The 13387-nt window shown below is 38.0% G+C and overlaps 1 protein-coding gene across 2 annotated transcripts in view; it reads right to left on the minus strand.

The window, feature by feature from the left end:
• Positions 1 to 13387, minus strand: part of LOC587252 (laminin subunit gamma-1) — a 90173-nt gene that overhangs the window by 4880 nt on the left and 71906 nt on the right. The window contains exons 20-28 of one of the 2 annotated variants that reach the window (XM_030997903.1): positions 13045 to 13225; positions 12573 to 12707; positions 11637 to 11811; positions 10674 to 10796; positions 10007 to 10121; positions 9118 to 9317; positions 8352 to 8510; positions 7557 to 7656; positions 6746 to 6930 (exon numbers count right to left, since the gene is read on the minus strand). In XM_030997903.1, coding sequence (XP_030853763.1) covers positions 6746 to 6930; positions 7557 to 7656; positions 8352 to 8510; positions 9118 to 9317; positions 10007 to 10121; positions 10674 to 10796; positions 11637 to 11811; positions 12573 to 12707; positions 13045 to 13225 — 1373 coding nt within the window. Of the gene's footprint in view, positions 1 to 6745; positions 6931 to 7011; positions 7062 to 7556; positions 7657 to 8351; positions 8511 to 9117; positions 9318 to 10006; positions 10122 to 10673; positions 10797 to 11636; positions 11812 to 12572; positions 12708 to 13044; positions 13226 to 13387 lie in introns of those variants that run through there. The other variant, XM_030997904.1, reaches the window with a different exon arrangement.

Here is a 13387-nt window from a genome sequence, read left to right on the forward strand (position 1 = left end):
ATGTAAATCGCAAACTATATAGTCCAGACTGACCCACGTCCCCTAGGAGGGGACCAGGGCTGTACACACTGAATGTGGTAGACTCTGCGTTTGATGCCACCTTTACACCCGTTTACCGATGTACTCAAATTTAGGATGTTTCTTTTCTAAAAGCACTGTAAAGCTACCTGATTCACCGGTTTTAAATGATAGAATCTGTATGGATGGAAGCCATCATTCAGAGAATACTTGTTGATATGTCAGGCAAGCCTTTGACAAGAGTTTCAAGCCCTGAACAGCAACTCCTGATCAAGAATTATGCATTAACTCTGAATACGTTGAACACATCGGTAAAACTGTCTATCGTCTCCAAGAATAGATCAGTCTAGAAGTGAACCAATTCTGTTCAACAATTTTAAAACACTCAACGCAGACCTAACATATTCAGTGCACTTAGTTAGCCCTTTAGAAGTAGGGAACGGTTAGTTTTAGTGATAAAGATGATTTTGAAAGGGAGGGGTGGGGTGTGTGTAGAGGGGAGGGGTGGATCAGGGGTCTGCGGGCGCTTCCTCAAGCCGAACAATGTTGGGACAGAAATTAGGCAAGGAATCCCGGACAGTTTCCAGCGATGCGACCTGTTAGAGAGAGAGAGAGTGAGAGAGAAAGGGAGAACTTGACGATGAATAACAAATGAGTGCAATGATGAAAAGTGCATTATAAAAACATAAATATTGTGATATCACACAATAATTAAAGATATTTATAAGTTGAGGGTGCAATAAATATGAAATAATAAGAGACAGAATAAAAAATTTATGAAAATAGAAATGCTTTAAAACCAAAAATCATGGTTCAAAATTTTGTTTTAAATATTGTTTTCATGTAGCAATTAATAGCCAATTATATCATTTTATAAGGCTATATTTCATGTTTTTGTTTAAGCATATAGGACCCCTCTTTTAAATGTTGTTATAAAACTGATTTATTATGAAACTGTGTTTTAAAAGCAATGCTTCAAGATTAGGCTAGCACTACACTGCTTGATTAAAATCCACCACCAAATTAATACTTCAAACTTTATTTACACAAAATCTTTCAACATTTAATCAGTATGCACAATGATATTATATTCTACTTCATGTATGCAAGACATGACTTGGACAATTGGCAGTTAAAATATGTCTCAAAGCAGAGAAAAAGTAAGATACTAGAAATTGAAAACTCTGGGTTTTTGTCATATGTGCGTTTGTTACAAAGGTCTAGAATCCCCCCCCCCCCCAAAAAAAGGGGGGGGGAATGATGTTAAAAGAAAAAGTTTTCTTTAAAATACTTTTTTTCATGATTATCTATTTTCCAAAAACTTGAGACGTTCTGTTATGAATATCTGCAATGTTAGATCACTTATATTTTCAATTGGAAATGTTTTAGTGCCATTTCAGCTCTCTCTCTCTCTATCTCTCTCCCCTTTACTCTCTTTCAATGTAATGTCTAAACATCATAATTTATAAATTTCAGATTGTTAAACAGTACTGTATGTCCCTAATCAGGGATCAACTGCAGCTCATTGCAATCATCAAGCAATGATTCTAGGTATTATGCTACGGTAACAACAAAGATTATTTTATGTTGGGAAAATGTGAAGAAAATTAACTACCTAGAGAATGATCAGTCGTGGCATCACACTACATTTCAATTCAAATTACATGACTTGCATGCCCTGTTTCATAAGACTTGCTATCAATGACAAGTTACTATAACTGTCATAAGCCACTCAAACCCTTGCATTTAATTGGCTGAGAGGAAATTCGTTACAGAAATTTGGCACTTGTTCTTGATAAGGAGTTCTATGAAACAGGGGCTGATTGTAGAAGAACATGCACATTTGTGTACTTCATGTAAATAACTGTCAAACTCTTTACTGTAACATCTACATGTATGGTACATGAAGGACGGGTTGGAATGGGTCACTTTCACATCAATGGAAAAAGATGTATTGTTATTCTAGTTACCATGCCAACAAAAAAGCTTACTGATGATCTTGTGGAAATGACGTATACATTTACATCATGCAACACAGTGCATATGGGTCATACCAATACTTTATACACACATACAAATTTACTTGAAGACACACATCGTAGATTCCATACAAATACAGGGTCACTAAAAAAAAGGGGGGAGTATACAACACTTAATGACATTGACTTGGAGGGGTCCAATGAATGGGAGATAGATAAAAAGACATTCATTATTATATCTCTATATGACCTTGGGGTGCTTCACAAAGACCTTAAGTTGAAATTATCTCTAAGTTGGCCTTAACAATTATGGAAAGCCATTAGCATCTTTGAAAATATTTTTGTAAAAGGTATATTAAAAGGCATAAAATGTTGATTCAAATCATTCATATTAACTTTTATTAAGGAGATTTCATATTCTTGATTTGGAATTTATGAAAAGTTTTAAATACTTGAATTTTTGCTTTTGAATATATTTAATTTTAATGGTACAAATGGCTCTCCATAATGTTTAAGTCCAACGTAGAGTTAAGTTCGACTTAGGATCCTTGTGAAACACCCCCTGGATTATGACGCGCAAGTTGGGTAAGGAGGTGAAAACACTAAGATGGACTGACTGTACTGAAGTTGCATCACCACGCTATGAAACGCTCGCTACTTGAAATGAAATGAAGCTTTGTCAGAATCGAATGAAACTGGTGAAAGCAGCTACATGTACATGTAGCCTAGACCTGTAAAACAACGTTAGCTTTGAAGCTAGAGAGGAACAAGAAATTTCACCATTTGTATGATATGACATGGGATGCAGGCCACTTACATATTTCTACCGGTATGCAAATGTACAACATGAAATGTATGATGTCAACAACCTTTTGTGCAATGAAGCTATATTATGTTGCAAGGTTCTAAACTGCTAGATATCCTAAACCTACATCTAAATGTATATGTAGGTTACTATCCAACTTCAGGGCTAGGAATGTTCCTGCTATCAGCTCTTTTTCTCTCCTGGACATAAGCCAATGTAGCAATTTTCTTTTCTATTAGCCTCCTTTTCTCTCCCCAAGCTCTGCTACAGTATAACTGCTAAATTCTCATAAATGCAGTCTTTACATATATATACTTGTATCTATCTACATCCATACAGCTCCTGCTCTCCCTCTACTTTTCTACAAAGCTTATTCTTTCTATATTGCTACAACATTCCCTTCTCTCTCTAATTCTTCTTGAAGACTCCTACAACGTAGTCTCAATGTGAACACCTAGCAAGCTCACTTTATCATCCCAAACTGCTTGGAAGGCTTCACTTCTTAATCTAAATATTTTTATAAAATCATTGAACATATCTGAATCAGATTGTGAAAATAGATTACTGTGCATAGTGCACATGTATATATGTTTGAGTTCAATTATGTTGTGTATATATTTCATAAGAAACAAATTATTTCAATGTTCGAGCTAACCCAAATACTTCTTTGTGATTCAATGTTCATTCTTGAGGATTAATTTACTATCATAAATTAGGGTGTATTAAACGGCTATTTGTTGCCGGCTCCATTTTAATACCAAATGTATAGTATTGCCATGCTGAAATACAATGTATCTGAAATTTCGAGAATAGATGAAATGAATAAATGAACCTACACTGCTACAAAGCAACTGTAATTACATTTACGTCCATTGCTTATTTTCTCTGCCTACATTTTCATGCACCTTGCTACAAAGCTCCTATTCTTTCCCTTCTTCTTCTTCTTCATCTACAAGCTTCAAATCTTCAATCTACTTTTGCTAAAGAGCTCACATTCCCGAGGTTCTGTATTATGTGTTTGGGGGTATATCGCCCCTTGATCCTGGCCTAACAGCGGGCGTCTCTATGGCCAGCTCACGAGGGCAAAAATTTGGTAGAGCATCTCTTATTCGTTCCAAACTGAGCACCTGAACATGCAAGATGAAATAAACAATATCAAAATAAAGAATGCTTATATTTACCTAACACTATCTTGGTAGCTTAAGAAAATAGGGTGTCACATAAAATCAAGGCTTTTCAATAAAAGAATGGGTCTTGCTAACCAACATTACGGCAGCTAGAATCCAAATACATGTAGGTGATGGAGGTTTCTTATTTGTTGTTGATGTTGATTGGATAGATGCTGTCTTTTGCTGAAAAGCCATGGTTTTATATGTCACTGAATTTCTAAGATATTATACACTGTATACTGTCGCCTTTCATTTATCGCTGGCACAGGGATGACCACAAAAAACTATCTTCTTTTGTAAACGCTGCTTTGTATACATACACAGACAGACAGTACAGACGCATGTATACCTTGCTTGTTGAGGGCCAAAAGGGAACTTCTGGCTCGCAGCAGGCAATACGGGTTACATCACATACAAGCTGGGATAATACTCCTCTAGAACACTATTTTCTTTTCAGTAACTGGGTACACATACATACATGTGTTTAGTTTGGGGGTAACAGTACGCGGTGTAGCTGAACAGAACTTTAAGACTCAGGAGGGTAGGGTCGATTTAAAACACAATTAAAAGTCACAGCACTTTATCTAAAACTAGGCAGTGGGATTAAGGAAAGTCAGAGTAAAAGCCTACTTATTAATGGATATTCATGTGGAACACCTCATGATTAAACAGGGAGGGAGGGAGTGTACTAAAAGTACTGTAAGATCTAAATATAACAGCACTAAAGAGTATCAAAGTATTGACATTACATAATGCTAAAGCTGCCATAAGATGATGGATACCCGCAATCAGGCTTTTTCAACCGGAATCTCTTAACCATTGGTCTATACTGAGTAAAATAAAGCTTTGCTGCAACCCACGGTAGGGCTAGAGGGGACCAAATCGACACTTCTGGTTGAAATGTGCAATGATACATTTATTACCCTTGTACCCTGGTATAATTGTCGGGGGATATTTGCAAATGGTATTTTTTTAATGAAGCGCATGTATCTCATGCTCAGTACACTATGATATGTAGCACCAAGGGTTTCATGTACTGGCAAACAACTTAAATCAGTATGTCATCATGTATGCCGTGGTAATTTTTATCGTAGCCAGCCTTTTTTTGTGGTAATATTTTACTTTGATACTCTACATCTGTAAGAGGAAGGAGGAGTAAGGGTAAAAGCCAAATTTCAGATGAAAGCTAGTTTGGAAGCCACCTCAAGGGGTTCAAGAAGCACGCTGGACTATTGACATGAAGTTGGCACATGTGCATGTACGGTAATCCGTGATTGGTTCCTGTTCTAATAGGGTGAAGGTCACTTTGTCATGCTGGAGAGGTCAAGGGTCAAACCTGCAACTCATCAAATCATACCATATTGAGGGAGTGCTTGGTGCCAGATCATGTGTGTGGGGGGGAGTGGGTTGGAACCAGTTTAGACTGGTTCCAACTTAATGGGAAAGGGGCAGAAATCGGGCAGTTTAGCGGCAATGAGCGAGAGACTTGTAACCTGTAGATAACCATGTATGGAAGATAAAATATTAGCCAAACACAATTTAGCGACGTCTTCACCCGTCACATGTCGCCTTTCTATATCAGTGTATTTTTATACAAATGTCAGATCAGGTAAAAATAAGATGAGTGTGGAATTTTCTTTTCATCGTAACATCAATAGCTGTAAAAAGAAAAATGATTTCACAATCTCAAGATCAATATGAATGAACTCAGAAACAAACCTGATGCTTGAACATTAACAATATTGATGAAAATTAAGAAATAAGCTTTAACAAGAGAAAAGCCTCCTATTTTGAGAAAACAAATTCATATCCTCTTTGATCTAGTAGGACATGGATATTGTGTTAAAACTACACAACTTTTATCAACATTTCAGTGCCTGTACAAGAACAATTGTTCAATATGCATGCTTATTCAATCTTCAGCTCTCCTTTATCGATGGACAGTTGAGCTCTCAGAGAGTAATCACGTGGTTGTTTTGGAAATGTCTTTCACACTGTGAGATTGAATCAAACACTGTGCAAGTGACTGAGAAACAAGATGCTGTGTGGTGCTAACATTTACAAACATTAATCAACAAATGAAAGATTGGTAATGATTGGTAATGGAGCAAAGTTGACATCTATTAAAATCAAAGTAAAATATAGAACAGATTTCGGGTGATTCATAAATCCCTCCATCCCAAAAGTGTACATGTGGGATAGAGATTAAATACTCGGTGATAAGAGGAAGACATCACATCTTTGCATTTCCCAAAGATTTGGTGAGCGGCTGATGTTAAAATAAAACTTGGTCTATGTTAAGACGACTCTATCCTTCTTTACAGTGGTAATTAACGAATATTTAGTAGTACAACGATAAATAAGACGTAAAATTAGAAAATATATAGAAGATCAATAATAAATTACATGTAGATAATGTGATATACATAGATCCTATATGGACCATGGTAATAGAGAAAATATAATACAGTTATTATATATATATAAAATACATAGCCACATATACGTGTACATGTAAGTAAAAATACATTGTTATTATAATATTTCAAAAAGAACATCAACAAAAGAAAAAAATGATATAATAATGTGAAAGACAGACTGAACATAGACTTTCGTAAAGAATAAATGATAATAATAAAACAATAACATATTAATGAAATAAAACAATAACAACAATAGAAGGGTACACCTTGGTCAAATGGACGTCTTGATCTGTAAGAAAAGAGAAAAATCATCATGGCAATGAAATAGATGAAAAGGTTTAGGATTCTTACCTCTGCTCGTATTTCACTGAGGTCAAATTGATACGCTGAGATCCAGCCTGCTTGCTGCATGGCGTAGGCCCGTAGTTCATCCATGGTATCGTCTAGCCTGAGGTCATAGGTTATGGTGGCGTTGACGTTGAGGAGTTCATCCTCCAGGTCCTGTAGTCTCTCAAGGTCGATAGAACCAGCACTATCTGTAGGGGGTGAATGAACAAAGGTGTTGGGTGTCAAGTTGGGTGTCACTTTGGGTGTTACATTTTTCATGGGTTTGATTTTATGATAAGCTTGAATTAGGTGTCAATCAGGCCTATAGAACCAGCACTATCTGAAGGGGGTGAATGAACCAAGGTGTTTGGTGTCAAGTTAGGTGTCACTTTGGGCGTTCCATTTGTAATGGGTTTGATTTCATGACAAGCTTGAGGAAGGTGTCAATCAAGAGTCAATTTTGGTGTTAACTGTCGTGTGTATAGTTGTGTCAAGTTTTAAATTGGGTTAAGTTTGGCGTCATTTTTTGAGTGCGCAGTTGTGAGTTGCCAATTCTGATGGGTTCGATATGCTGCCAAGCTTGAGGAATTGGATTAGTATTGAATTTTGGTAGCCTGTCCAGGTTCATGGAGCACCATCTGAGCAGGATGAAGCTGTTTGGTGTCAAACAGGGTGTCAATCTTAAAGAGATTTGGTTTCGGTTTGATCTGGTGCAAAGCTTGGGTTAGATTTGGAGCTACAGAGGGTGTCAAATCTAAAATGGGCTGGATTTGGAATGAAAGACGTCACCTCTACAGAAAGGCCAACTGTTCATCAAAGTTATGCATACACTTACCTAGCTCTCCTTTTATCATCTGGAGTTGAGCTAGAGCTTCCTCGGCAGCCTGTAAGGCAGCACCCGTCACCTGTTTGGCAGCGTTCGCCTTCTCCTGAGCCTGCAATTTAAATCAATTTTAAAAAGAAGGTTGAGCTCTAGTCAGGACGTAAAAAATTTTGGGAACTTAATTATTCTCTTCATTCCACTGTGCAAACATTCACGACTACTTTAGTTGTTAACTGTATATGCCCAACATGAGCATTATACAGTCCGTCCCAGAAAAAAACGAAACCGAGAATTACTGTTGTTTTATCATAACTTAATCAACAATTTTAATCAATAAATGACACAGGTTTGTAAAGCTTAGATCCTCCTCTTTCATTCGATGCAACTCATATGATGCATATTTTATGCATGAGTGATTAAAAACAATTTGAATAGAGGGTACCAAAAATTTAATTTGGCGGGCGGTATCTGAACTTCAAAGAGAATATCACATTTCTAAAAAGTCCATGTTCTGCCCTTTCATATGACACCTCAATCAGGAATATTGAGCCAGGAATAACAAAGTTTTGTTTGTTCAAAGTAATGCTTGCATTTCCATAATTTGATTAAAAAAATTTGTTTTCACTGGCTGCTTGCCGTAGCAACAAACAGAGTTGACAAAAGACTTAACTCCCTTTTTATGTGACGATCAGTCATGCATCTAGTCTTCCGTCTTCTTTGTGCATGGCTGATCGTCAACGAAACGGAGTTAAGTCTTTTGTCAAATGTACGAGAACCCAATATTTATAGGATTATCACTATATTTACCCGATCTGCCATATCCCCATCGTCTTCTGCCTGGCCCTCGATGGCATTGAGTCTCATCATGGTTTCCATTGCATCAGCAGCGAGGTCGTCAGCGCGGTCGTTCTGTTCCTGTGCCTCAAGCATGGTGGCCTCGGCGTCTGTCCTGACCCCCCTGGCAGCCTGAGAGACGGAGCAGAAGATCACGAGAGAATGAAAGTTATGACAAGAAAGGGGAAATACTTGAAATATTCTGAATGTCAATAACACACTAAGCCCATTTCTGTCTTCTCTTTTTATTAAAGCCTATCTGCATTAGTTTGGCCAGGAGGGATTAGACTTCCCTGCATGGTCACTGACAGGTGATTATCTCATCACATCAGCTCTCAATTAACATAAGAAAAAGGGGACCATTTTAAAACAGAGCAGTGAGTACACATGACGGTTATTGTTAAGCACACCTTTGTCTAATAAGGCTGTGAGATTGTGATGTCATTACTTTTTTTACTTTCACTGTTCATGTCCACATCAAATATTTTTGTGATTTACTGTCATGTCTAAATGAGGCTGAAGACTCAAGAAGTTCTAAATAAGTCATTCAAAAATCCACCAATATATTGCTGCAAATGTATGAATAGAGGCCCTATCACACTTCCAGAGATATGGTAATACAAACTCAAACTCTAGAATTCTAAGCTCAAGATAACCTAGGCAGGGGTCTTCGAAAAATGTCTTCTTTGTGTTCTACCAAAATCGTATCTCATATTTAAAGGGTTGAAAAAATATCTACCTCTGAAGCTAAAGTTGCGTTTCCTTCTGCCATCCTGGCGTAGTCTCGTGCCTTCATGGCATCGCCCTCTGCAGCTGCGATGGCATCTGATGCATTGTGGGCTGTGATGTTGGCCTGGTTGATCATAGCCTCGATGTCAGGGATTCTGAGCTTGGCATCGTCAGCTGCCTGCTTGCTCTCTTCAATCTCCTCGTTGAATCCTGGGCAAACAAGAGATTAAAGGTAATGCAAAGTTTTGGGAAACCTCAAAAATTTGATTGATAGTAATTCTTTACAATATTGATATATTTGGATGCCCCTGTGGATGTATTATAAGCACTAGAAAACGTAGCCCCTAAAACACTTCTGCTTTCGAGGAAATAATTAAAAATCATTTCTGTGTCTTATAACATAGAGTTATATGATTGAACCAATAAATGAAATGAAGTGAAAATGAGTGCAGTCAATATAGGAAAGAGCTTTGTTGTGCTCAGTTGCCATTCATTTACATGAACAAAAATTACATGACATTCTTTGCAGCGATTTACCACTTCAAATCTGAATGAGCCCTCATTGAGCTAACTATTAAACATTTACAACAGTTGCATGACCATATCACGTTTGATGATAGCAATTTCAAAAGTGGAAATTAGCATTAAAGTTCTTAAATTAGCAACGCAGTAAGAGGTTCAAGATCATTTTTGTTTAAATCAAAATTAACCATTTTTTCAACTTTTCAAATAAGTTCCTAACCCTGTATTTGTTTCCAGAGACTTTGCATTTTAATTTTAAAAAATTAGCAATAAAAGAAAATGTTTTTGTTGTCGATTTGAAGAACAGCATATGATCAGTTTAGCCCTTACAATGAACCCTGTCCTGAAAGGGTTAATAACCTGATATTCTCTATTACCTTGTAATACCCTGAGGATGTCTTTGGCTTCTTGAAGTGTCTCATCTCCTTTCCTCTTGGCTTCCAAGGCAATGGAACGAGCATTATCGGCCTTGGCCAGCAACAGATCAATCAACTGTATAGAAATAATATGAGTAAAATGAATTTTGAAGAAGAAAAAATTATATAAAGCACAGTTAATAATTCTGTTGAATTTTATTGTTTTATCATTAGTTTTTATAATTTGTTACACATTAATAATTAGAATGATTTGTTAGAATTAAATCGCTCTTATTCGAGAATGGCATCGGAAACAGACGAAAAATTTCTGGAACTTTTGCTTTTTCCGTTCATGTATCGTTTGTAATTCCTAGCATTCTGGATCAAACGATTATGCACAAACATGACTGGCAGGAGACCATTTACAGGTGTGGAATACACACGTACAGTATATAGATGCCCTTACCAAACAGGAATACAAAATAAGTGATATTTTAGTGGTTGCATGTATTCCTCCAATTTGAATACTAAAAAATCTTGATTGTCACAACCACTAAAATCAATTTAAGTATTCAAATTGTTGTGGTTCGAATACTAATATCCATTTAAAGGAATTTTAGTCTTCAACTATTACTATTCTGAACATGGAGATAAATTGACTGCACTCTGAAATAAATGAAGTACTCACGTTCTCCGCTGCGACGGCTTGGTCCAGCAGATCAGCGGCTGTCCTGGCGTCCTCCGCCACCTGGGCTAGGAGATCAGCGTTCTCTCTCCTCAGAGCGTTGGCTTCATCCATCAGCTGCCTTGCCTGCACGGGCGCAAAACATGAATGGATTATGTTTACATTCAAAGCAAGGTAGTCGATGTACATATTTGACCCGATCTCAAATAAGCAAATACATTGTATACCCTACATGTGTGCCTACATATGGGACGAAGCCTTATGGGGGAAATAGAGAGTATAACATCAAACTGACACTAAAACTAGAAAAACTGGCCATTGTAGATGGTTGGTCTTTCTAGACAAGTTCTACAGTCAAACCTGTCTATTAAGACCACACAAGGGAAACAGGGAAACTGGTCACTGTAGATGGTTGGTCTTTCTAGACAGGTTCTACAGTCAAACCTGTCTATTAAGACCACACAAGGGAAACAGGGAAACTGGTCACTGTAGATGGTTGGTCTTTCTAGACAGGTTCTACAGTCAAACCTGTCTATTAAGACCACACAAGGGAAACAGGGAAACTGGTCACTGTAGATGGGTGGCCTTGCTAGATAGGTTCTACAACACAGGTTTCTTCCTATAGGGAGACAATACAGATGGCCTTTATAGAGATGGTCGCTAAGATGGGTTTGACTGTACATGCAATGACACTATGAACATGACGGACAAAGAAAGAGGACGAAATATACAGTTCCTCATTCTACCCTCAACAAATGCTGTGGTAAACAAATGAACATCCCTTCACTGCTATTATGTAAAAATGTGTGGAACAGGTGAATATGCATGTGACACCTGTTCTACACATTTTATATAATAGCAGTGAAAGGATGTTCCTTTGTCTACCACAGCAATTGTTGAGGGTAGAATGAGGAACTGTATATTTTGTCCTCTTTCTTTGTCCATTATGTTCATAGTGTGACTTACTCTGAAGCTTATATCATTGGCTGCATCAAGAAGAGAATTGACATCAATCGGCGAGAGGGGCATGTTGGCCTTGGTGAGAAGGCGGAGTGCCTCTTCTGCAGCCCGTTGCGCCCTCTCAAAGCATTCGTCAGCGGCTTGCGAAGCCTGGTTGAACAGTTCTTGGGCGTCGACATATCTGATGAGAGGAGATGGATGAAATGGAGTGGAATGATTCAAAGCATCATTATTATTATTATCATCGCCATCTGCATCATCTTCAACCTTAATGTCATCCTCATCATCAGGACTATCATTTCTTCTAGTTATCATCATCATAAACAGGAAAAAATAAACCTTATCATAGGCATTATCATTTATCATTAAGCCTAAAAAACATTGAAATCTACGGTCGGCTTTTAAAAAAAGTTTATTTTTTTTACCGTTTTTTTAGAAGAAGAAAAAAAGTTTAATGAATACAAACAAATATACCGGTATTAAAGCATTCAAAACTGAGAAATATCAGCCCAAAGAGGGAGGGAGAAAAAAAATTGATAGACCGACCCATGTTTTGGCACCTAAAGGGCAATACAACATCTTTTTTTAGGCCTTATTATAATCTTTGAAAGCATGAACTTAATCAATATAATCATCAACACTATCATCACTAATGCCATCATCATTAACACCATCTAAATAATTATCAACATCATCACCTCATCCTCCTCTTTCTTTTCTTACTCCTCCTCCTCATTATTCTCCTAATCACCACTTACTTGCGCTCCACTCCTTCCACCATTGCCTCCAGATCCCCACCATCTCCACTGTCACGTGCAGCATCCAAGGCCACGTAGGCAATCTCCAGAGCTCACGTTGACGTCTCCTCCCAATCCCCCTCCCTGTTCCCTCCCCCTCCTCCTCCTCCTCCTCCTCCTCATTACTCTCCTAATCACCACTTACTTGCGCTCCACTCCTTCTACCATTGCCTCCAGGTCCCCACCATCTCCACTGTCACGTGCAGCATCCAAGGCCAGGTAGGCAATCTCCAGAGCTCTCGCTGAGGTCTCCTCCACCATCAATGCCATCTCAGTGTGACTGCATGGATCAAATACAAAATAGCAATTATCATATTATATATCATTGTAAAAACAATATAGCCACCTAAACTTGATCATGAGAACATTGTGTATCACCTGGCTCGCGGTTCAAGTTCCGCTGCGACACTAATGTCTTTTGGCAAGACATTTATCTACATTTGCTACACTCCACCCAGGTGAGGAAAAATGGGTGCCCAGTAGGAAGAAATTTCTTGAATGATTGAGCACCTTTTCATGGTAGCTTATTCTTGAGCATAAGAATAAATCCACCCACGATAACTTCATTGTGGATCTTTTGGGGTAGGGGGAAGAAAACAATTGGAATATAGACTTACTTATCAGCTAGCTGCTTGGCCTCTCGGGCTATTTCTTGCATCAGCCTATCTTGAGCAGACATGTTAGCTGTGAGTCCCCTCAGCTTCTCCAACAGCGCCCAACCCTCATTGTCAAGGTATTCCTGTGCAGAAGGCAACATACGCTTGAGACGATTGATGATAGCCATCGCTTCGGCAACATCTGAAATTACAAAGGAGATATCGAGGGTTCAGTGACACAAAGACGTAACTCCATATTTCTCCAAAATGAGTATTTGATATCGAAATGATATCATTGTTGGTAGCCTTGTCACCCTTGCTTGTCAGTAGGGGGGGGGGGGGGAGAATCGCTCCTGATCTTTTT

This window comes from Strongylocentrotus purpuratus, unplaced genomic scaffold, assembly GCF_000002235.5.
Source record: "Strongylocentrotus purpuratus isolate Spur 01 unplaced genomic scaffold, Spur_5.0 spur5_scaffold_4, whole genome shotgun sequence".
NCBI classification, from domain to species: Eukaryota; Metazoa; Echinodermata; class Echinoidea; order Camarodonta; family Strongylocentrotidae; genus Strongylocentrotus; species Strongylocentrotus purpuratus.